This window comes from Oryzias latipes, chromosome 10 (assembly GCF_053564925.1).
Source record: "Oryzias latipes strain Hd-rR chromosome 10, Olatipes_Hd-rR_3.1".
Lineage (NCBI taxonomy): Eukaryota > Metazoa > Chordata > Actinopteri > Beloniformes > Adrianichthyidae > Oryzias > Oryzias latipes.
The window spans coordinates 17,558,000-17,582,417 of record NC_136246.1 but is presented as its reverse complement, the minus strand read 5'-3'; the positions used below and the strand labels follow the sequence as shown (position 1 = coordinate 17,582,417).

The 24,418-nt window shown below is 39.5% G+C and overlaps 3 protein-coding genes across 6 annotated transcripts; all 3 read right to left on the bottom strand.

Moving 5' to 3' along the window:
* Positions 1 to 9,782: 9,782 nt before the first annotated feature.
* On the bottom strand, positions 9,783 to 12,788 carry LOC105354885 (uncharacterized). 3 transcript variants are annotated; one of them, XM_011480116.4, is made up of 4 exons: positions 11,956 to 12,778; positions 11,618 to 11,736; positions 11,418 to 11,520; positions 9,783 to 11,048 (listed from the first exon to the last, which is right to left on the bottom strand). In XM_011480116.4, the coding sequence occupies exons 1-4, from the start codon at positions 12,218 to 12,220 to the stop codon at positions 10,087 to 10,089; spliced, it is 1,449 nt and encodes a 482-aa protein (XP_011478418.1). In that variant the 5' UTR covers positions 12,221 to 12,778; the 3' UTR covers positions 9,783 to 10,086. The 3 variants fall into 3 exon arrangements, with proteins under 3 accessions (XP_011478418.1, XP_011478419.1, XP_078810250.1); XM_011480117.4 differs by having other exon boundaries at positions 11,618 to 11,700; XM_078954124.1 differs by lacking the exons at positions 11,418 to 11,520; positions 11,618 to 11,736 and having other exon boundaries at positions 11,956 to 12,788.
* Positions 12,789 to 12,842: 54 nt separating this feature from the next.
* LOC101167878 (uncharacterized) lies at positions 12,843 to 16,978 on the bottom strand. 2 transcript variants are annotated; one of them, XM_011480115.4, is made up of 6 exons: positions 16,837 to 16,971; positions 16,310 to 16,537; positions 14,950 to 15,404; positions 14,669 to 14,796; positions 14,449 to 14,509; positions 12,843 to 14,138 (listed from the first exon to the last, which is right to left on the bottom strand). In XM_011480115.4, exons 3-6 carry the CDS (start codon positions 15,326 to 15,328, stop codon positions 13,483 to 13,485), a joined length of 1,224 nt encoding a protein of 407 aa, XP_011478417.1. In that variant the 5' UTR covers positions 15,329 to 15,404; positions 16,310 to 16,537; positions 16,837 to 16,971; the 3' UTR covers positions 12,843 to 13,482. The 2 variants fall into 2 exon arrangements, with proteins under 2 accessions (XP_011478417.1, XP_078810252.1); XM_078954126.1 differs by lacking the exon at positions 16,310 to 16,537 and having other exon boundaries at positions 16,837 to 16,978.
* A 3,382-nt stretch (positions 16,979 to 20,360) lies between these two features.
* On the bottom strand, positions 20,361 to 22,877 carry mif (macrophage migration inhibitory factor). Its single transcript, XM_004073247.4, has 3 exons — positions 22,686 to 22,877; positions 20,709 to 20,881; positions 20,361 to 20,618 (listed from the first exon to the last, which is right to left on the bottom strand). The coding sequence occupies exons 1-3, from the start codon at positions 22,791 to 22,793 to the stop codon at positions 20,552 to 20,554; spliced, it is 348 nt and encodes a 115-aa protein (XP_004073295.1). The 5' UTR covers positions 22,794 to 22,877; the 3' UTR covers positions 20,361 to 20,551.
* Between the last annotated feature and the right edge of the window lie 1,541 nt (positions 22,878 to 24,418).

The window sequence follows — 24,418 nt, the reverse complement described above, 5'->3', positions numbered from 1 at the left end:
CAAACCATCTCAGTCTGGCTTCTCTGACTTTGTCGCTAACACAGGCAACATGAGCCGTCCCTCTGATGTACTCGTTCCTTATCCTGTCTAACCTGGTCACTCCCAAGGAGAACCTCAACATCTTCATCTCTGCTACCTCCATCTCAGCCTCTTGTCTCTGTCTCACTGCTACCGTCTCTAACCCATAGAGCAGAGCTGGTCTCACCACTGTCTTGTACACCTTTCCTTTGAGTCTTGCTGACACTCTTCTGTCACACAACACTCCTGACACTTTCCTCCAACCGCTCCAACCTGCCTGCACTCGCCTCTTCACCTCTTTTCCACACTCCCCATCACACTGAGCTGTTGACCCCAAGTACTTAAACTCCTGCACCTTCTTCACCTCAGCCCCCTGTAACCTAACGCTTCTACCTTGATCCCTCTCGTTCAGACACATGTATTCTGTCTTACTACGACTGACCTTCATGCCTCTTCTTTCCAGAGCAAACCTCCACCTCTCTAGCTGTTCCTCCACCTGCTCTCTACTCTCACTGCAAATTACAATGTCATCCGCAAACATCATTGTCCAGGGAGATTCCTGTCTTACCTCATCTGTCAGCCTGTCCATCAGCATAGCAAACAAAAAAGGACTCAAAGCTGATCCTTGGTGTAGTCCCACCTCCACCTTGAACTCCTCTGTCTGACCTACAGCACATCTCACCACCGTCATACTTCTCTCATACATGTCCTGAACTACTCTGACATACTTCTCTGCCACTCCAGACGACCTCATACAGTACCACAGCTCCTCCCTCGGCACCCTGTCATACGCCTTCTCTAAATCTACGAACACACAATGCAGCTCCTTCTGACCTTCTCTGTACTTTTCCATCAACATTCTCAAAGCAAAAATGGCATCAGTGGTGCTCTTACGGGGCATGAAACCATACTGCTGCTCACAAATCTCCACCTTCTTCCTAAGCCTGGCTTCCACTACTCTTTCCCACAGCTTCATTGTGTGGCTCATCAACTTTATTCCTCTATAGTTGCTGCAGTTCTGCGTGTCACCCTTGTTCTTAAAGATCGGAACCAGAACGCTTCTCCTCCATTCCTCAGGCATCTTCTCACTCTCTAAAATCCTATTGAACAACCTTGTTAGAAATTCCACTGCTGTCTCTCCTAAGCACTTCCATACCTCCACAGGTACGTCATCAGGACCAACGGCCTTTCCGCTCTTCATCCTTTTCAGAGCCTTCCTAACCTCATCCTTTCCAATCTCTGCTACTTCCTGCTCCACAACAACCACTTCTTCCTCCCTTCTTTCCCTGTCATTTTCCACGTTCATCAGCTCCTCAAAATACTCCTTCCATCTTTTCTGTACACTCTCTTGGGTTGTTAGCACCTTTCCATCTCTGTCCTTTATCACCCTTATCTGTTGCACGTCCTTCCCATCTCTGTCTCTCTGTCTGGCTAGCCTGTACAAGTCCTTTTCTCCTTCCTTTGTGTCTAACCTGTCATATAGCTCATCGTAGGCTTTCTGTTTGGCCTTTGCCACCTCTCTCTTCACTCTACGCTGCGCTTCCTTGTACTCCTGTCTACCTTCCTCAGTCCTTTCTACATCCCACTTCCTTTTAGCCAACCTCTTCCTCTGGACGCATTCCTGTACTTCCTCATTCCACCACCAAGTCTCTTTACCGTCTTTCCTCTTTCCAGATGACACACCTAGCACCTTCCTACCTGTTTCCCTGATAATTTCTGCTGTAGTTTCCCAGTCATCTGGGAGCTCATCCTGACTACCCAGGACCTGTCTCAACTTCTGCCTAAATTCCTCACAAGTTTCTTCATTCTGTAGCTTCCACCACTTGGTCTTCTTTTCTGTTTTCCCTCTCTTCTTCTTCCTGACCTCCAGAGTCATCTTACACACCACCATGCGGTGCTGTCTGGCTACACTCTCTCCTACCACCACTTTGCAGTCACTAACCTCTCTCAAATGGCCTCGTCTACATAGGATGTAGTCCACCTGAGTACTCCTACCTCCACTTCTGTATGTCACTCTATGTTCCTCTCTCTTCTGGAAGTAAGTGTTGACTACAGCCATTTCCATCCTCTTCGCAAAGTCCACCACCATCTGTCCCTCCAGATTCCTTTCCTTCACACCAAACCTGCCCATCACCTCCTCATCACCTCTATTGCCCTCACCAACATGCCCATTAAAGTCTGCTCCAATAACAACTCTCTCTCCTCTGGGGATACTCTCTATGACCTCATCCAACTCACTCCAGAATCTCTCCTTCACTTCTAACTCACAGCCAACCTGTGGCGCATACCCACTGACTACATTCACCAACACCCCTTCAATTTCTAACTTTAGGCTCATCAACCTGTCTGAGACTCTTTTCACCTCTAGCACGCTGTTTACAAACTCCCCCTTCAGAATCACACCTACCCCGTTTCTCTTCCTATCGACACCATGATAGAACAGTTTGTATCCTCCTCCAATACTACGTGCCTTGCTGCCCTTCCACCTCGTCTCCTGCACACACAGTACATCTACCTTCCTTCTCTCCATCATGTCTGCCAGCTCTCTGCCTTTCCCTGTCATTGTGCCAACGTTAAGAGTCCCTATTCTCAAACCTATGTTCCTGCCTTTTCCCTTCTCTCTCTGGCCACGGACCCTTCTGCCTCCCCTCTTTCTTCGACCAACAGTAGTCAAATTTCCACCGACACCCTGTAGGTTAACAGCATCGGTGGCGGTCGTTGTTAACCCGGGCCTCGACCGATCCGGTATGTCTAAAGTGTTGTGGATGATTCGCATGGTTATTTTGGCAATTTTTTACGCCGGATGCCCTTCCTGACGCAACCCTCTCTATTTATCCGGGCTTGGGACCGGCACAGAGGCAACTGGCTTGCAACCCCTGTGGCCCGTCTCTCGTGTTTCATTATAGCTTTTTCTTTCTCCATCCTCCTCGCTCTGCTGATGGTATCTTCCATCTCTGGAGAGGCTCGGTTTGGACGAGGCCAAGGTGGACGGTTGCTATAATTTGGAAATAACTGCTATTCTGTTTTTCCACAGTTGCGAGTTTGGAGAAGCTGCCCGGAGAAGGGGGGGACACAGTAACACTTGTTGTATTTAAGTGAAATTAGTAAGTAATTGAATACGATTGTCAACTTTTGGCTTGATTTACATTAAAATGTTAGAAAACAAAAAAACATATATCCCCTTTTGTGAACGAATGTACATGTTACTTCCCCACTACCCAAATATCAAGGCCCTGTATACTATTTGATACTTGCAAATATTTGAAAAGTTGTTTTATGTCATTCGGATTTTTTTTTTACCAGGTTTTTGGTTGTTTTAATTTATCTTTGCTCTACACCTTTCAAACCTTTTCTAAAAGAAATAGCACAGTCAAGACTTATTTTTCTCCTCAAGTATGAAATAATATTTGGGCCACTACTGTTTTCATTTTCTGCTGAGAAAGTTGGGTTTTTAAAACTGAACATTTGTTTGCTATTTAAGGTTTTTTTCTTCAAAACTCTGACTTTTTTTCTCATTGTAGTGGCAAAACTACAGTATAACATCGTCATTAATAAGAAGACTAGAATCTAGAAATAACAAGATAATTAATAAAATGAGTCTAAATCATTTTGCTAAATACTCTCAGCAATTAATAAAAACTGGTATGGTAAATTGGTTCAAATTTAAAGGATATAATTTTAAGTTCAATAAATGTTTAAAAGTTAGACTGACATTAATTGTTATTATTTTGGGGGGAAAATTTTCAGATTCATGTTCTTAGCGTGAGTGCTAGTTTTAGATTTGATGAGGATTTACTAAGATGGGCCAACTAGTACTAAGATTGTAGTACTTATTTTGTTCTAAAAATTAGTCATTTTCTCGTATTACAGTGTTTTTGTTTCTGCAATCGAGATAAACAACATTTGGATATAGAAAAACAAAAAAAAGTACAAATAATTTTTTTCTAGAACTTAAAAAAATACTTATTGGGCTGAATAACATTCAATTTGAAGTATCCAACAGTTTTCTTTTCAGCTTATTTTTCCCTTTTTTAATGCTTGTGTGGAACTCATTGTTTTCTAGATTTAGATGTTTGTTTTTTATATAATTTTTTTGCAACTGCTATAAATATCTTAATTACTAATTAGACACAAAAAAGTGATTATTTTCTATGAAAGATTTTGAATTTTCTGTAGATTGGAGGTTACTCTCTGTTAAAGGATGAACGGCAGCAGACCTTTTTTCCTGGAAATATTATAGCTTACACCTTGTATATTAAAAAGGAAAGAGAGGAAAAGGAAACATTTGTTACCAAAGAACTTACCCCAAAAACACACCCAAGGGAGTTTATGCATGAAAAGTATTGTGACAAAAGCCGTGTTGGCATGTGGAGATCAGTTGAGTGGAGCTTCTCGCCTTCCTCTGTCTGCCCTGCACAGGGCAAAGGTTTGGCGAGCTGCATGGAGCTAATGTTTCTTAGTTGACTGGGGTACAAGCAAAATCCCGACATTCAGAAGTTGTCAATGGGGAATTTTAAACAGAGCCATGTTATGGGCTCAAAGATTCATCCTATTTTTTTACAATTTGGTTCCAAGACTTATTGAAAATATATTTCTATCTCTCCAACAGGTCATTATTGGTAGGAAGGAGAAATTGTCTCAATATTTTTAAAAAGTTGGATAAAATTCCATAGTTGCTTCTATTCAGCTAATAGATTTCCAAAAACGGTTGTTGTTATTGCCAGTGCACCCTGCTGTCAGAGTGTTCCTTGGTTCCCTGTGTCATTAGAAGACTCCTTTTGTACTTTAAGAGTCCTGCATGAACCTGCTGCTAACAAGTCACTATCGATATGCCTTCTGAAGGTTATGTAGAGCTGTATTTTACAGTGCTTGGAAGAGTCATCTGCTCTGTTTTTCTGATGGTTAAAGATTTATACTGCTTCAGCCCCTGCAGAGGTCTAGAGGATATTGGGGATGACTGAGCAAAGCTGTTAGCTGCTTCTGGAGCGTGGCTTTGACATTTCTGACCTTCTCATGACAGCAGGTCAGATAATGGCTTCAGAAACGGACAGATGGATGGAGTGTGAGCAGCTTGATTTTTCCAAGTAAAATGTTGAATTTTTAAGTTTCCAGGGATTGCATGGTGCAAAGAGATGTAATATTTGTTAACGTTAAAGCTATTTTGTCTCAGAAATGCTTTATTCACAGATGAGATAGAAATAAAGGTAAACTGGAGAAATATTTCACGTTTCCCGGTCAGAAGTAGACTATTTGTAATTTAGCTAATTTAGCTTCGACAGCAATCTTCAGACTCCCCTATAAAAAAGATCTTCCAAAAATAGTTTTTATGTACAGAATTTTACATATTTCATCCTTCAAAATGCAAAGAAAAAAATAGACATTATTTGCTAAATAACAACTAATTAGACATAAACTTTTTCACAGTTTGAGTCATGTGCGCTCCTTTGCAGTCTTGTGTTCATTGTGTTCGGTGTGCCAGTGGTTTCTTTGACCTCGGCAAAATCCTTTCTTTAAATGATTTTGTGAAGAAGCCCCCTTGTTCCAGACAATAGCTCAACCCAGATTGAAATCTCGGAATGTAATACATTGTAAAAGGCAGGTTTAGCTGTTTGTCAAATTACTTTTTTTCTTTCAATTTTGCTTAGGCCAATTAAATACGGATCAGTTAATTTCCAAGCCCGAGCTTTGACACCAATGCATTAGGAAAATCCAATGGTAAATGAAAGTGCAGCCCCCCGCAGGCAAATGGAATTGAAACCTAAATAACATTACCTTTTCTAATGGCTGAGTTGGATATGTCTTCCAGAAGCTGATGGCTAATGTAATTCTGTTAAATATATTTTTAAGTTACATGTGTGATGTGTGATCATACTATTTGATTAGAAACTCTGAATTCACATTGCTAATCTTTGATTCTACATTGATTTTACGTTATTGATCTCTTCTTTAATGTAAAATGTATTTTTGTCCATGGTTTTCATGCTTTCTTTCCTCATGACCTTCAGATTGTCAAAAGGAACAGAAACAGACTTTAATCTTTCACCTCACAAGCTAATTTACTAAGTATGGTGTAATGATGACATTAGTTAATGCATTAGACAGAAAAATATTGTCATTATTTGCAGCATGTCTAAATGTCATGTTTTGAGAGTTTTTTATAATATAGAGTGTTATAGTCCCACTCCAATCTTCTTTTGGTCTATCTTAAAAGCCTTCCCGGTGGTCTTTTAATTATGATTAATTTTTCTTTTTGGCTAAATCAAAAAACCTGTGTTGTTTTTTAGGACATCGTTTATTCAGAGCGGCAGGAGTTTATTAGAAATTTGCCTCTGAGTTGTAGGCGGGACTGTTAGTGTAGAATAAGTCTGCGCCCCTTCCCATCACAGATATGTTTGCACCCTCTCTCCTGCTATCTTACAGCCCCCTCACACCCCCAACGTGACAGTACTGATGCAACAAAAAAGGGGAGCAAAATCAGAGTTATTCAGCCAAACTGTTCTGAGCCAGATGAGGAAAACTAAGACGTTGATTTATCTATTTCTCTACAAGGGGATGCATCAGAATGGAGCAGAGCAGGGAGCTTGTGGCCTGCCATCTGTGTCACAACTACAAGCTTTTTCCAACAGCATTTCTTCATCTGCTCCGGATTCACAACGATTTGAACAAGCAGATACTCAGAAACGCAAATTTAAGTTGAACTTTCTTCATATTTGCCCTCCATCATGAGAAAAATACTACAGAAGCATGTTAAAAAAAAACAAAAACAGGATTTTCACTGGAGTGGGTCTTTAGACACCAGCGTCAAATTAATTGTAAACAAACTCCTGATAACACAAATCTTTCCTAAACGCTAATCATATATAATCCCCAAAAGCCTTGTATTGGACCAGTGTTAAATGGACTTAACTAAGCGATAAAACACTTACGTGCAGACACAAACACAAAGGTTTAAGTTGGCGTGGCAGCACAGCCTGGTCTGCCAGTGACAGTTGGTGCCATCACTGGTGCTGGCTGTCTGCCACCAGGCTTTAACCCTCTTTCCCAGAGAAAAAGGAGCGCCGTTTATCCGTCTTTCTCCAAAACTGCCAACATCTCCCTCCCCCACGTTCTACTTACTCATGACTAGCAGCACCTCTGCCCTATCTGCCCCTCTAACTGTCCCTGCCAGCCTACCATTATATTTAACACAAAGCTCTCCATACGCTCCTCCACTGGAGCAGCATTATGCACTCCCCATGCACTCTGTCTCAGTTCAGAATTCATTATCCGACTAGCTCTAAAAACAGGAAAGGAAAAAACTATTCTATTAAAACAAAAGAACATTACCATGGCTTCATTATTGATTACAATCAACAATGACTGGTGCACAACTACCTTGTGTATTCTTGCAATCTAACAAAATTGTTGGACCTACACTAAATTGTTGCTTTTCACAAACCTTTCTTTCATTTTTTTTTTATTCTACCTTCAAACTAGCTATTTTTTTGTTATTGTATTTTTAATAGCTTATCTTCACTGATTGGACCAAAACAGAACCATGATAACTGTGGGGAAATGTACAGCACAGTGAAGGAGAGTCTTTCGGATGATTCCAGGGAGGAGCAAAGATTCAAACCTGGATAGTAAAAAAAATTAATATTTGAAAACAAATGCTTCTCTACAGTTTGGGTAACAATAATGTTTGAAAAATGCCTTGATGCACTATTTCCTTTATTTTATAAAAAGAAACCCACGCCCCCAGCCATGTAGATGTTGTAGTTGTGGTGACAGAACCCTTACTCGCCACATGTAGGAAAATTATTGTTTATGCTTAATTTTGTTGAAATTTTATTTTATTTTTGATATTTACACCTATGTATGATCCTTGTGTCCAGTCACTTGCAGCAAAAAGCTTGATCTTGCCTCTGATGACCTGATGCCTCTCTCCTATCCCACCCCCACTTGACTGTGCAGACGTGGGGTTGCTTAGCAACAGAGGACCAGCCTATGGAGAACACGCTCGTACGTTCAGACTCTCTCTTTGTCTCTTGGAAAAACTTGTAAATCTGAAGGAGGGGAATCATTTACTTCCACTTCACTCTTCCAGAACATCTGCCGGCGGTCTGACATGAAGTCGGACCTCAGAAGAAACTGGTGCGGGTGACAGCTTTCACATACAAAGCTAACGTATCTGCAGAGAACATTTCTGAAACTTAACTTTACACCTGCTGAAGCATCAGCACCTCTTTTTGTTTAAAGAAAAAGGTTTGTGACTCACTGCTTAAATCCGGCAGCCATAAAGTGAGCAGTTTTATCAGATCAAGAGATTTAAGAGATTAAAAAAAAACTGTCTCCATCAGTTCATACAGTGAGAGCTTAAGTACAGCCAGCAGATGATGGATCTACCAGGAGATTGCCGGGGTTCAGGACAGTAATGGAAACCTGTTTGAGCCCATAAAGAGCGGCGAGACTGAGGTAATGGTTTCTCTGGCATTTTACTATAAAGCTGAAATCTAAATGGAAGAATGAAATCGCTCATACAAAGTGACATTATAGTGGAAAAAACAGTTTATCCTGATCCCTGCTGAAATGTTAAATGCACTGGTTAGAACAGGGTTTGCAGTTTTATCTCCTAAAGAATACTTTGTGGGCTTCAAGGGATAAAATACCTTTGAAAGTTTCTGCACAAATCAATACATTTTTAAGCAAAGCATCTATAGAGATCCGATCAGCTGTTGCCTTGGTTTTATATGGAAGAAAAAGCATCTTAAATCAAAAAGGAGATTACAGATAAATAAAAACGAACAGAAAACACAGCATAATCTCCTCCTCCACCTTTTTTAGGGACCCAAATCATTTTCATCAGCGCTTCAGCTCAATGTCTGCAACAAGGTGTAACTTCGATCAGCTGGAATTCGTCTGCAATCTTCATTCATTAACTTTTAGATATAAAGGTTTGCTGCTGTCTTCTACTAAAATCCATCCACACACACAAGCGGACTTTAATGAACTCTTCACAAAATTCAGTTTTAAATCAAATCAGGAAGCAAGTGAGAGACACAAGTGACCTTTCAGGGGGGAGGGGAGGTCATGAAATGTAATCTTTGTATCAGTAAACTACGGACTCAGCAGCCTGGGGGGTAAATGCCCTGAGCAGCTCAGCAGTGGACACTGTGGGAAGACAGTAAGAGATGTCAACCTTAACATAAATCACAGATGTAAGTGGAATCCATATGACCTCCTGAGAAGCTTCTTCCTGCATTTTAAATGAAGAAAAGGAACAATTGTAACCTGAAATTGAAATAACACCCAACGAAAATTAGTTTCAATACATCCAGATGATCTGCAGATGTTTTTACCAGGGGAAAAAAAGATTAAACAAAAAGGGGATTGATCAAGTTCAACCATTAATGTTGACGGGCTCAAAAGAAGCTGGGTTTGCACTGTGAATGTAAAGAATCTTAGTAATTTACTTTTTAACTTTCATTTCAAACTTCTGAAGTCTTACAACTGGTGTGACATGACACAAATACAGAAAAAAAACAGTATTTATCAAAAAAAATAAATCAATGATATACTGCCCCCTGGTGTCTCAGAAAGACCAGTGCAACAATATCAAGTATAAATGTTCCAGAAAGTGTTTTTCTGTGCAAAAACCTCTAAAAAAATATGTTTCAGCAATGTTATTTTTCCTATAAAAAGTAATTTTGAAGATTCCAAACAATAATTTCTGAAATTTTAAAGTTTCAATACAGGTGCTGCACTCAATAACCAGATCTTACACATTCAAAAGAAAATAATGCACTTTAATCACTGATGGACATTCTTCAAATATCATTTTAATCGTCTTTTATAATGCAAATATGAAGCCTTTAGTTCAAATGGAATAGAAAAATACAGAAACATCACACAGTCTGAGTGATTCAACTTTGGTGATGGACTGAATCAGGATTTCCAGCAAAGGTTTCCACATAATAATTTAAACTCTGAATTAGGGCTAATTCCCTATCAACTTTAGAACTCATTCCAGAATTTCCAAGCGCATCACAGAACGTTTGTCTATTCAAAACAACAAACAGATAACATTTTCTAAATGGGACTAGAGCCCAGTTCAGACTCTGGCTGTTCATCCATGTAGTACGGATCTCCCTGATGGACTCTGTGATTGTGCATCCTCAGGTTCCCCCTGTGGGCAAATCTTTTTCCACATTCTTCACATGCAAAGGGCCTCTTTCGCATGTGAACGTCCCGCTGATGAGCTCGCAGGTTACCACTGCGGGCAAAGCGTTTTCCGCACTGCGCACAGGCAAAAGGCCGCTCTCCTGTATGCGTGCGAGTGTGCACCGTCAGCTCAGATGGCGTGAGGAAGCTTTTGTCACAGAACTGGCAGGGATGCAGACGGACTCCTGTGTGCCGCAAAAGGTGCCTGCGGTGGTGGGAGGGGTAAGTGAAGCACTTTGTGCAGTAGGGGCAGGTGTAAGGCCGTGCATTTCCTTCGCTCTGCGCTGGGAGGTAACCGAGACTGTTTGTGGTTCTCACAGCAATAGTCTGTGGTTGCAAAGAGTCTCTGCTGTCAGGGCTTGTGACCCGCCACGATCGAATGTAAGGGGCTGTGGTCGCTCCATCCTCTCTGTTTTGCCATGGCGATTCACAAGAAGGGACCCGTGGATTGTCCCCCCTTTGTCCGACACCATGATCCTGCACTGCGTTCTGGTCGGAGTTCTGCTCCTCAGACTGATGATCCATAAAGGTAAACTTGTTGTCCTCTTCTTTGGAATCCTCATCTGATTGGTAAACAGACTGAAAGCTGGATGGTGCTGTAACAGCAGTACTGACTAAAGATGAGCAGCCGACACCACCTGCCAGCAGATTCTCCTGAACCCCATCTCTGGTGGCACGCTGTCCTGGGACCCTTTCTTCTGGTTGAGGTAAACTGAGATCAGGCCTAGGAGAGCAGCGCCCACTGTCAGATATGGACAAAAAAGGGAGCCTGGCTTGATCTTCAGGAGACATGTGGTCAGTTTTGCAACTACTCTGATCCCAGTCAGAATCTAATGGGGGGAAAAGGAACAGAAATGTTAAAGTTTTCTACATGCTTTTATGTCTTTCCTTGCAAAATCTACACTTTAAAGTTCTATGATTGAACAGGCAACTACAACGCCAAATCACACCGAGCGTTGAGATTTGGCTGCAACAGTTTGTGCAAAAGCTAAGGCTGCTTGGACTTAAGATTTAACAAAAAAATCTGCAAAAAAGAAAACTAAGGTTTTAGACAAAAACAATAGTGGAAGATTTGTAATGTGTGCATTAAAAATATATTAAAAATGTGTATTTACACACATACTGTTACGCGTCTGCAAAGTGTGTAACCCGTGTGGAACAACTGTGAGAAAAGATATTAACTAAAGAAGTTTTCTAACGTTTGCTCTTAGGCTGTGAGGCAGGAAGGACATCAGTCAAAGTCTGTTCCTCATCTGGAGCTTGGACAGCCACTGATCCCAGCTTATACTGGGATTCAACACACTGTGGAAGAAGAAAAAAGGGACCAGCAGTGGTGTAAAAGTCACATTTGTGGAATCTCTTTTAACATTCAGTGATCAGGAGCAGGACGTGATCGGACCTCACGTTTCAGGGCAACTCCATCCGGATCAAGCTCCTCTTTTTTTAACTTGTTGAGGTTTTCACCGTGTCTTTCAACTGGGTCTGTTGGAGAAAACACCTCCCTTTTCAACCAAAAGCCTGGGCAGCAAAAACAATCAGCAACCTGATCGACTTCAATAAATCCTGTGTTCACATCATCTAACATGACTTCAGCTGAGTCAGTAAAAGTACAAGCCCTGTACACGTGTAATTAGTTGTAAATATTAGTAAAACTTTCCTCCTATTAAGAATACTTTTACTTAAATGATAAATCTCCCACTACCTGGTCCTAGTATTTCCAGGTAACACAATAAGTACCTGATGATGATGCTGTGGGAGTCTGATGTCTGCAGTTTCCTTCCCTTTCTCCCGATGCCACCTCCTTCTCCATCTTCTGCCTCCTCTCGACTTTCTCCAGCTTGCAGCGGAGGGCTGAGATCTCCTCCGCCTTCAGCGTCAGCTCCGCCTGGTGTTGACAGAGGCTGCTCTCGAAGATCTTGGCGATCTCACAAACAGCTGCGGCCAGCAGCGAGTCCATGACGGCGGCCAGCTGAGCGTGGAAAGCACTCCGCGCAGACTCCATCTTCTTTTGAGTCGATAATAGCGACTGCGGTTCCCTCAAGTGATGCAGATCCAGCTAGCAGACTCATCCACCACGACATGTACACTGGCTCACTCGAGACGCCGCCATGCTACGTTGACCACAAATAATTCCCAGCAGCATCAACAACTCACAGTTTGAACAGTGCAGCGATCAATCTTGAGGTGTTGACGTCTTGTTCACACTCACAGACAAAGAGCTCTCCGTTTAAGTCAAATATAAAATATTTGTGCTCAAGTTTACTTCCGTATATTATCTCCTTTTTAAAAAATAAAAGTATAATAGCATCTGAAATATTAGACTAGAGCCAAAAAACGAAGCACGAACTAGCTTCTTCCAGCTAGCAATGAAGGTTAAAGACAACAAAATAAGAAAAAAAAATATTTGTAAAAACTAAACACCGGATAACCAATGTTCATATATCCCCACTGACTAATTCTGACCAATATAAATATAAAAGTATCCGTAAGAAGGAAACAACAAATTATTTTTGCTAGCAGGTTGGCACCTGTGATGAAGTCACGGCAGCAAATCTCGCGAGAAGACAATATAAGGAACTAGGCTGCACAATCTGCAAAACATCACATTGCGTTTCAAAGATAAATCAAAGAAGAAAGATTTTTATTTAGGCGTTTTGAAGAAATTCAAAATCAGTCAATTTTACTTATATAGCTTCAATGTAAAAAAAAAGTCAACTTTTTATAGAAAAAAAAATCTCCAACATTGATGCAATTAAAAAAAAACAAGCATAAATGAACATGAGAATTTGCAGCTAATTTTCTTTGGGAAAAGTACAGTACAAACAACTATTTTGTGCTCTAAACCAAATCCGATCAGCTTATGATGATGTGCAAGACAGAACAATGGATATTGGCTAGAAAAACCCATTTGAACATAAATCAATAAATTCAAATGTTAGTTACTAATAATACATTTCACTAAACAAAGGGGAGAAAACTCAAATTCTAAGAAATTCTCAGTGAACAGGCTAAAAAATGAAAAACAAATCCTGCTTTTAAAAATAAATACTTTAAACAAACAAGTCAGGGGTAAACATCTGACTTGAAACTGTTCTCTTCCTTTGAATTGTGTGTAAACTGATCTGCTGACTTAACCTAAACCTTCGTTACAGTTGCTAACATGGATATGACTTATGCATGAACTGTGCCGCATATTAATGGATCATGGATGCTTAAATTGATGGATTTAAGCCGTTCCACGGTAAATGGTTTTCCTGAGGAGCTTTAAGTTGGCATGTTTGAATTGAATTTCTGCCCTCCTTGTTGTGGTTCAGATTTATGTTTTATTTTAAGGTGAGCACTTAGCTGGGATCTGAAGCGAAAGTTTTTGGAACAGACATCACATCTGTGTGGCTTCTCCCCTGTGTGGATGCGAAAGTGTTCTTCTAAAGTATATTTGTGTTTTGTCAGCTTCTGACACACAGAGCAGCGATACCCTTCTTTGACTCGGACTCCACAGGTTTGGTTTTTGAGGGGTTCTACTTTTCTGCGCTTCTTGCCAACTCTTTGTGGTTTAGTATTTGGTCTGGAGTCTTGGGAGACAACATCATTAACCTGTAAGTTATCTTCTACATCTTCCAAGGGCTGGGTCCATCCGAGGTCTTCGTTTATGTCATCTGGCTTCCCTTTGATTTTGTGTCTTCTCTCTTGGTGTTTTTCAAGGGCCTTCGTGCGCCTAAATCTTTTTGGACAATTGGTGCACTGAAACGGCTTTTTCTTCATTTCTCCCTCCTCCAACCTTCTGCTCTTCCTTAATCCAGAGGTTGTCATATCGATGAAGTCTTCCTGTTTCAACTGTTTGAACAGCAGTTGGATCTCTTTTTGCATTCGACTTCCTTTCCCGTGCAGTTCTCCTGTCTGGAGGGCCTTGGGCATCTCACCTTCACCGGCACATGGAAGGAAGTTAAAAATGAAGATAGCTCAATCCTACAAGTTCTTTCAAAATATGTCATATTTATTTTCAGTTATAAATGCAACATTTACCTTAATAATTGTTATGCATCCATCAGTAAAGAAAGATTTTAGAAGGTTTTAGATTTAAAACTGTATTTTTTGGAGTATATGTTGCATTTATTTTGCAGTTTTCTTATTTTTTATGCATATTTTGACATCTGCATGACTTAAAGTCCAAAGATTATAAAACAAAAATGAACAAATAAAAAATTCATGAAAACAAATGAAAGTACTCACGGCGCCTGGGTGAGCTCCTGCAACCACTGTTTTTTTGGGGGCTGCCAAAGTCGTCGACACTCTAAAACACATCAGTCGTTGTCTTACTTTGTGGCTTATTTCATTTGGATTACACAGACTGCATGCAAGGTCACTTTACTTCAAACTCTCTTTCTCTATATAGACACCACTACAATTTTAAGGAGAGGCATTTCAACATATTTTTTTCTTTAATACACACCTCCTTTTTGACAATGGGAACGTGAAAGAGAGGAATAGAAAACTCTCGCAGCCTGACACTGGGACAAAACGCTTCCTCTTGTTTGGGCACATGCTCAGTGCCGAGGGGGGCACACCAGTCATCAGGAACTGCACCAACAGAGAGATTCACGTATTAGGAAGTGTTACAACTTTTACAAAATGAACCAGTTTTTGGTAAAACATTTTAGAAAAATCTTGCATGAGAAGGAAAAACTAGTGAATTATTACAAATGAACATTTCATTGAATACATTAAGCATACCTTCAAAGTCTATTTCAGGAGCAGCGACGATCTTCTTCTCAACAGGGACCTCTTTAGAAACATCTGGAACGATTTTAGGAATTGCTTTCTCAACATGGATCATTTTAGGAACATCTGGGACAATCTCGGGAATCGCTTGGGTTTGGTTTGTCGCAACAGTACTGGGACCTTGCCCTTGCAGATCCTTCAGCCTCAGTTCAGCCACCTGTAGCTTTAATCGAAGCTGAGCAACCACTTCCTCTTTTTCCACCAGCTCTCGTTTCTGGTCGCTTAAGGTGTTCTCAAAAATGGTCATGATTTCAAAAGCCGCTCTCCGTAAGGTGGCATCCATCGCGATGGTCACCTGGGCCCTCAACTTTCTCAGTAGAATGTCAGACATTGTGGAAGCGGATCAACTGGAGCTCCAAAAGTCCAGTGCAGGGCAGGAAAAGAGGGACTGGGGGGCTTGTGAGGGTCTGGTGGTCCAAGTCACATATAAAGAGAAAAATGTTTCATTATAGTGAAATTTTACAAAAAAGGGCTTTTAAATCTACAGATCAGACACAAGCTTCAGGTCTTATCAATGAAACTTCCTTGAGGTGCATTTATGTACACATTTGGAAGAGATTCAAAGATTTAAACCAACATATTTCCTAACTTTCCAAGGAGAAATGTTACAGTTACAGAATCTGAGTTAGCCCTCAAACTGAGCTGGTAATAAAATGGAAGCAGGAGGTGTGTTGAGGTGAGTTTGTCTCTTTAGGTGGTCTCCATGGTGGCTTTTTTGTTCCTCTCTTTCAATTCAATTCAATTTTATTTGTATAGCCCAAATTCACAACAACAGTCGTATCGATGGGCTTCATATCAGTAATTAATCAAATAGTTTTTAATATTATCATTATATTATATGATAAGATTAACAAAAACAAATCTTGTAACTTAATCATCAGCAAACGATTCTAACCTATAGACTTTTTATTAATTCTACACACTTTGAAGCTGATTTTCAGTTCTCAGTTTAATTAGATCCTGCTATTTTAAAACGGGCTTGACATTTGACCATATATGTTGTTTGATTCAGGTTTGCAATGCTGCAGATAAATTCTAAAATATGAAATCTTATTTTTCCTCTTTACATAAACTACTGCGGTTCATTTGACACCGCAGATCCTCTAGACCGTTGTAAACGAAGCATTTTTTTCTAAGGCTCTCTCCTGAAAAAAACCAGACCGCAACACACACTCTTACGTGTAATATGCACTATGTTGCTAAATGCATAGCAAAATTTAAAGGTAAGATCATCGATCATCGAAAAACACAATGTTGTAACAAGCTTATTTCTGGCGGGCAAAAAAACGTTGACTGGATTAATTATACTGACCGCGTCAGCCGAAGATTTCTTGCGATCTAAAGCAATAAAACCCTTTAAGATTCACCAACTGCTGACTTTAGATTGGCGTGGTTCCTCTAGCAGCCACCTATCTGCCTGGTTGATTGTTAAATGGACCGGACATCAAATATCCCTCCACCGATTTTCAGCCGAAGTATCAGGCACGTAAGGAAGGGCTTCCTGGACGTGACGTCATCATTCCTCGACCGTAAGGCTTTTCTAATAGTTTAAACAAAAAGGCCATACATATTTATGAAAACTGTCTGTCTCTGAATATTTTCAATGCATACATGTACCATCCCCTGACATTGTTGTTGTTATGACTATTGTTCCTGTCATACATATTTGATTTATTTGTGTTGAATAATAAAGTTTATTTAAAAAAAAGCAATTCCTTTTTTATTATTTTATTCATTCATCTTTGTTTAAATAAAGAGAAAGCCTAATAAAAAACATTACTGTAATAATATCAATAAAATGTTGTTTAATACATTTCGACTCTACTATTTTTAACTTACAGTGGCGTTTCACAGAATGCAGACGCTGGTTTCACCATAACCTTTATTTCGAACAGCTCGGTTACTGTCGGCCGTAACTACGCCGTACATGCCAACCAAAAAACGAGAGCTTCCCTCTAGTCTCGCGGCTTTTCCTTTCTCCCCCCACGCCCACTGTTCTCCGTAACCAACAGAGCAATTTAGCATCTACTAGAACATGAACAAAGGAACAGAACACGGGATGCTACATTACATAAGGTTGACATTCGTCCAACAGCTGTAATTATTTAAAGACAATGAAAATAAATAGCTGTACATTGTTGCTGCTACGCAAGGCCTTCCCGGGTTCGGATGGTTCAGGACACCAAAAAATTGAATGTGCAGAAAAATAAATCACACGTCTTCCTAAAAATTCAAACTTTTACAAAGGGAGAGACTCAGATGTACAGGCTCCTCTGTGATCTGCTCTCTCTGCCTTAACCCCGCAATGGGCAGCTTTATTATTATCATCAGAGTAACATCATGTACATTATGTCATGGGATAACTTCTGTGTCTGTGCGTGGAAGCAAACAGACAGCTTCCAGTCAGATCGGGGGCACATCTGTAGTCTGCCATCCACATATGTCTCGTGTTGCATAAACATCTCAGAACAGACAAGAAAACGATGTTTGGTGTTTCCACTTTTCAGTTTGCACTAACTAAGCACAGTCCAATACCACGTTCATGCATAAATAGAAACATATAAAAGCATATTTCCACAACATACACAGCTAACAATGTACATTAAAAATTCCCAACACGGTCTGTATTTGGACTCCAGATCAGTTAAGATCAACTAATTTAGAGTTAAATACAGAACGGATTGGAAATGTAGGACAACCAGAAACTTGCGTTTCCCGCCGCGCATCTTTATGACGTAGATGTCAAGGAAAAGGAGTAGAGTGAGCTTTCTTTGCCCCCCCCCCTTCTCTGTCTTTTTTAAACTTCAGAACTACAACAAGCAACAATCTTCAATAAAAATCAACCAAGAAAAAAAGGAAAATGAAACAATAAAACATCAAATAGTGGTTCTGATATTTCTTGTCATTAACAAAGGTGAAAAGTAACTCAAGGTAATCTGGATTAAGAAATATCTTAATAACCCCACATCTATCTGGAACTTTATTCCACATTTTGTATTTTCAAAGGTAGGAGGCCTTAACTTCCTGCTGTGCTGTAACTATAGTATTCCAAAAATCCCTTTGAAACTGTCAAATTTTCATCAACAGGTTCTCTTAGCCTGGGCTCTGATCTACAAACACAACTTTTCTCCACAGAGTTGTATTATCTGGAATAACTGTAATATTGTCTATAAAAGGAAAACTCTGTTTTTAAATAATTGGTTTAATAATGGTATAATTTTCCTCAAACAATTATTCAAAGAACCTGGATTATTATATAACTACTCAGATTTCACAAAGCAGTATAAAGTACCAATAACTCCCAAAGAATTTGCAGTAGTGTTTGATGCCGTCCCATCTGGGCTTTGCATGTTATTCAGGGGTTTCTACAGCGCTCCTCCTCTGACTCTTCATCCTCCTGATGTGCTCAAATCTCCTCTGGGTAATTTCTGCTTCACTTCCGCTAAACAGTTGAACTCAAAAATCAGAGCTTTGTTTCAAGATAATTTAGTTTCTGTTCCATCAGCTACCTTTTATTGGGCTAATTTCACTTCTAACATTGATTGGAAAAAAGTCTGGTCTTTACCACAAAAATACTTCTTAACAAATAAAGTCAAAGAAATCTCTTTTAAACTCCTACACAGATTTTATCCAGCAAAGCATTATTTAACTAAATTTAAGGCTGACATAAACACCAGTTGTACTTTCTGCCAGAAACAACCTGAAACCTGCTCTCATTTATTCTGGTCTTGTGAATTTACATACAGATTTTGGAAAAACATTCACAAATTTATCACCGATTCTATTTTTGCTGACATACAACTTTATTATAAAAACATACTTTTTGGTTTTCATAGCTTTGATGTCAAAGACCGTGATGCTTTCTTTTGTGTAAACATGGTATTATTTATCGCTACATTTCATATACACAAAAGAAAATTTTCCAATAAAAAACCGGATTTCTTTGTGTTCAAACTGGAACTGCAGCATTATTTAAACTTAATTTCTGCTTCAAAAAATACAAAAGCTCAAAAAACAATTAGCATCTGTAAATCTTTTGGACTGCTGACATAGATTTACTCTCGCATTTTCTCTTTTCTCTTTATTTTTTTGTTTCTTTTTATTTCTTATTCCCTTTTGTGTTTATTATTAATAATTAGTATTTTTTAAAGAATGCAACATGTTTGTTCTGTATTCAGAATTCTATTGTACATTATATGTGCATAATTGTTGTATTTTCTTGTTTTGTAAGTTGCAATTGTTCAATAAAAAAAAAAAAAAAAAAAAAAAAAAAAACAAAGGTGAAAAGTATTCTTGCAACATTTATGATCAATATTATATATTTTAGTGAAGGGAAAATGTAACCAAATCTTCTGAAATGTATTCAAAAGTGCCTTTACCTTTTCCAAAAAAATAATTTTAGTGAAATTAACATTTACCAAGTATTAATAAAAAATGACAAAAACAAATTAAAATATTTATCTCCAGAGAATACTTCAGAACGTAAGCTATTTTGTATTTAACTAATTGTATATTAAAAATAACATTTTGTGCCACACCAACTGTGAAATATCCCCCTAAAAACGAAGTAATTCATAACACATAAATCCTTGTTACTATATTAATATCACAGAAGTTGTTTTAATGAGAACCAAAATGTAACAGCTACTTGTATTGGCAAGTATCCATAATTTTGAAATGAATGTCATTGCTTTTTGGAGAAATTGTAACTTAACAAATGTTTAATCGTGAAACTGCATCATTTTTGGAGAATTTGGGAACAATTCTGTAACAAACAAAAGGATATGATCTGGACAATTAATTGTGGATTATTTAAACTGACGATTAAGCAGCAGAGAAGGAGCAGCAGCTTTACAATATTATTAATCAGACTTCAAGAAGTTTGCAGCAAAGATTGAGAGATTGCTTTATATTAGAGCAGTTTTTCGATCACCAATCTTATCCTGATCTGCACTGAATTTGATTTAAACTGTGCTGGCAGTACTGTTTGAAAGACTTTTAATGAAGATTTTCTAGAAATGTTACTAATAAATTTGCAGATATACAGCTTTGTTACTTCATTGTCATGCTACCGTAATCTTTCTTATAGCCTGTGACAAATGACAGGCAAAAAACAAAAAGGTTTACAAGTTTAGAACAATTTCCCAGATGTATATATTTTTGCACCATTTCGTGCTGGATTGTGGTACTTTGTTTATCAAATTAAAGTGGATTGAGGTACAACAAAAGCTGTTACATTTAACCAAAAATTATATTAATTCTGCAAAGAAATGTTCCTTATATAAACATCTTTTTTGTTATGCTTTCACCAAAACGATGTACAGTAGAAACCAGAATGATGTCTTAAAAAAAGAAAACAACACTTTATTATTCTGTAACAGTGTTTGCTTTATTGCATTTAGAGAAGACAGTGAAATCAGTGCAATGCAAAAATTGATGTAATTAAATTGCAAAGTTGTTCCTAAAGTGCTTCATCACGTAAGCATAATTAACTTCTCCCCTAAACAAAGGAAATTTCTGGAATGAACTTAAGTATCTGACAGTATCTTCCATCTTAGCCAAATGTAGTGTTGTTCCAGCCCACATTGGCTGCATCCATGTCAACAAAGTTAACATAGATCCTGAAAACAAAAAAAAAAGACCAAACGGAGACAAGTCAATAGGGGCCCCATCTTAGTGTTTATTAACTTCCGCTTGGACTCACACCTCACCTGTCTTGACAGATGCCCAGGTGTTTGTTGAGCAGGCCACACAGCAGTTTGGAGTATTGCTTGTTGTGAGCCCCGCTGATCTTGCCGATGCTGTGGAGGGAGCAGAGCGCGCAGGGGTCTCCCTTCCCTCCGAACATCATCATCTGGTCGGGGTTGATCAGCACTGCAATGTACTGAAGGCACAACAACAACACGCGTGAACGCGGGAGAAGCAGGCAGTAGCGGTTTTAGGCACGGGCCATACGGGCGATCGCCCAGGGCGGAAAAATGACGGAGGGGCGGCGCCAGCGGCTCAGCCCTTGTAAAATACTTTGTGCAGCACTATTGGTTTTTTTATATCACAGAGTTTGTAACAGCCTGAAACCTGGTGGCGCCCCCGCCCCGCCCTGCGCTCCCTCCTGTCTTTGAGAAGTAGACGCAAATGTGTGTGAGAAGGAGAAGGGAGGGGGCGCGGGGTGAAGAAGGAGAAGGGAGGGGGCGCGGGGTGAAGGGTGCAGGTTGAGAGGCGAGCACGGAGCGCAAAACGCATGCGCAAACCTGGCTGGATCTTCTTCCAGGGGGGCGACGGTCACAGGCCAGGGCTCAGTGCTTGATGAAAAAATAAAAACTGCGCCGCCATGTAGCGAATTGGAGCCCCTGAGTGCAGCTGCACGCGCTCCCGCTGTAAATGTGTGACGAGGGGGGGGGGGCGCTTCGGGTATAAAAAAGGTATAAAAAAATCATGTTTTTTTGGTTATTTTTGTGTGAAATGCCCAAATAAAAAATAGGAAAACAAAACAATGTTTTCACTAAGGTGACAGTTGGTTTAGTCGACAGACTTGATGCCTTTGTGAGGACATTTATGCTAAATGCAAAAACATCAGAAATATGAAGAAAAAAGGTCAAAGCTGGTGCCCAATTTAGAAAGAAAAGAAAAGAAGAAGAGGAGAAAAGAGACAAAGAAAAGGGTATTATCGCATAGCTAGATGCACGTTTTCTAAATTCGAATGCTATCTGCCCTCCAACAACAACAACGTTGCAGAGGAAAAATCTCTTGTTTGGTCTATCATGACCAAAACTGAAGTAGGCCCAAATATTGTAAATAACGTCATTTTTAAGATTTTCTTCTTAAATGTTTGCTCTGTCTTAACTTGTAACATTAGTTATGATTCGTGTGTCTGTCTGCTCTGCTTATCACAAAGTTTTTGTTGTGTTTTACTGTTGTATATTAGTTCATAATGTTAAATAAGCTGTGATGGTAGCATGCGGCTGCTGCTGCAGCTGCAGTTAGCTTTTCAAAACTCCAGTTGATCAAGTCATACCTGAGATCACCAATGTCTCAGGAGCGACTCACTAACCTGCCGTTGTTAATATCAATCATGCAGGGGGGGGGGAGCAGATTTCATATGATGACGTTATTGACAAGCTTGCATAAAGGAAGGCCACAAAGGTTAGGTTTTAGTTAGTGTTGTCTGTTCTTAGTGCTGCAGTTACATTTATTCTAGTGTGTTATTAGTGTGATTTGTAGTTTATAATATTTATTTTAGATTATTTATTTGTGTTTGATTAAATATTTCCTAACTGTATTTTTGCCATGCTGATAGTCTTTTAATTTTTATGTTCCGATAACTGTTATAATGCAGTGCAGAATTCTGATAAACATCTTTTTTTTTATATCAATTTCTTAGCTTCAGTTACAATAAATGGACAAAGTGACTCTATTGGGGGGGCGCCAGAGGAGGGTCTCGCCCGGGGAGTAATTCAGGGTAGAACCGCCACTGGAAGCAGGCCACCCGAACACTCAACCTTACCATCCTCATCACTCTCAGAAAGGTGAAGACAACGTTTAGATTATTCAAAGTTCTCCAAAATAATTCTAAAACGTCACTGACTGATACACACGCACAGTCCAGATCATGAGTGTGAAACTGACTGGGTGGGTCGGGTGCAGTAGCAGGCAGCGATCTCTTCTCTGCCGCGGGGGTGTCCATAGATTACCTGGGCGGGCTTCCCCATCGCCTTGGCCAGTTCCTCCGTAGCCTCAGACAGCAGGGCCGCCGGTACGTCGCTTTTAGCCACGTTGGTGTTCACTACAAACATCGGCATGATGACAACTTTCTGCAATCCTCACACTGATCGACTTTACTCTCACGAGGAAACACTCTTCTTCTCTTATAGTGTTCTCACAAGAAGGCAGAAAAGGAAAACAGCGCCTCCTTCTGTTCTGAAAGTAAACTGCGCTTTCTTACTTTTCCTTTATTTTTCTGCTCGAAATTTTGTTGGTAAAGTCTGAAAAAAAACACACAAATGTAACATGTTGGTCTGGTATTTATTTTAAATTTGATGCAGAAAGGTGTTCTTCCCATTATTTCTTTCAGGTTAAAACACGCTGTCTTTTTTATTACAAGACAATAAAGATGACAGAATAAATTTACTTAATTTCATTTCAGCTAAACATCATGTTCATAAATTTAAATGTACTAACGAAAAACCTTTCTTGCCCATTTTTATCTGTGAATTTATATATATTTGCCCCTTTGTTCAGTTTTCTCTGTGTTACAATACAATTACACATTGAATGTACTGATTGTCAAGAGTGTTAATAGATTTTTCGCTTTGTTCTATTTTTTAAAAGTTGGCAAAAATGGCTATTTAGTGATTAACTTTTATTTGTAAACCTTTGTTTTGGTTTTTATATTTTATACAGCCTTGTATTTGATTTTACTGGATTACTGACCATTTCGGTTTATAACAAAATATTTTTGATTATTAAGCTCTTAATGGTCTTGTAAAGCCTGTTTAACAGATATTGCTACAGTTTGCATCTGGTTGATGTGCCCGGGTCACATTATGAAGGGGTGACCATGTAGGCCCATTTTCTATTGCCAGACCTGAGCTGTGTAAAATATCTGTGCAATATATTAACTTTCAATTCAAATCTCATCTTAAGATATAGTAGCTTTCAATATTAATTATTTTTCTGTGTGTGATTTATTTCATTTTTAAGGTACATGCCTTATTAATAATAATAATAATAATACATTTTATTTAAAAGCGCCTTTCAAAACACCCAAGGTCACTGTACAAAGTTAGAGGTAAAACACAATAAAATCACAAGTTAAAAACAATAAATAAATTGGATTCATTAATAAAATCAGCTGACAGAAAATGAGAAACTGTGTTCCGGAAATGCAAGCTTGAACAGAAAGGTTTTGAGTCTGGATTGGAAGATCAGAAAGGAGTCAGTGTTACGTAGGTCTGGGGGGAGAGAGTTCCAGAGTTGGGGAGCAGAGCGACTGAAGGCACGGCTCCCCATGGTGACCATACGGGCCGGAGGGACAGAGAGCTGAAGGGAGGAAGAAGATCGAAGAGAGCGAGAGGGAGTGTTAACATGGAGGAGATTAGAGAGATAGGAGGGAGCCAGGCTATGGAGGGCTTTGAAAGTGTAGAGAAGGAGCTTGAACTTAATCCTAAAGGCTACTGGAAGCCAGTGCAACTGCTGGAGAACGGGAGTGATGTGATGGAAGGAGGGGGTTCTGGTGATGATGCGGGCAGCTGAATTCTGGACCAATTGAAGCTTATTTAGAGTTTTGTTGGGAAGACCAAAGAGAAAAGCATTACAATAGTCGAGACGAGAAGTGACCAGACTATGAACTAAAATGGAGGCGGAGTGGATGGTGAGGGAGGGGCGGAGACGATTAATATTACGTAAATGATAGTAGGCTGACCGA

Bases quoted from the DNA above. Each gene is read 5' to 3' on its own strand.
- LOC101167878 (XM_078954126.1), bottom strand. From the start codon at position 15,328: ATGTCTGACATTCTACTGAGAAAGTTGAGGGCCCAGGTGACCATCGCG. The intron at 14,797-14,949 runs GTATGCTTAATG...CTGTTGGTGCAG, and splicing joins TCCTGAAATAGACTTTGAAG to TTCCTGATGACTGGTGTGCC. The intron at 14,510-14,668 runs GTGTGTATTAAA...GATGTGTTTTAG, and splicing joins TTCCCATTGTCAAAAAGGAG to AGTGTCGACGACTTTGGCAG.
- LOC105354885 (XM_011480116.4), bottom strand. From the start codon at position 12,220: ATGGAGTCTGCGCGGAGTGCTTTCCACGCTCAGCTGGCCGCCGTCATG. The intron at 11,521-11,617 runs GTCCGATCACGT...CTTCTTCCACAG, and splicing joins GAGTTGCCCTGAAACGTGAG to TGTGTTGAATCCCAGTATAA. The intron at 11,049-11,417 runs GTTAGAAAACTT...TCCCCCCATTAG, and splicing joins CTCACAGCCTAAGAGCAAAC to ATTCTGACTGGGATCAGAGT.
- mif (XM_004073247.4), bottom strand. From the start codon at position 22,793: ATGCCGATGTTTGTAGTGAACACCAACGTGGCTAAAAGCGACGTACCG. The intron at 20,882-22,685 runs GTAATCTATGGA...TTGTGCCTTCAG, and splicing joins CGATGGGGAAGCCCGCCCAG to TACATTGCAGTGCTGATCAA. The intron at 20,619-20,708 runs GTGAGGTGTGAG...TTTTGTTTTCAG, and splicing joins CTGGGCATCTGTCAAGACAG to GATCTATGTTAACTTTGTTG.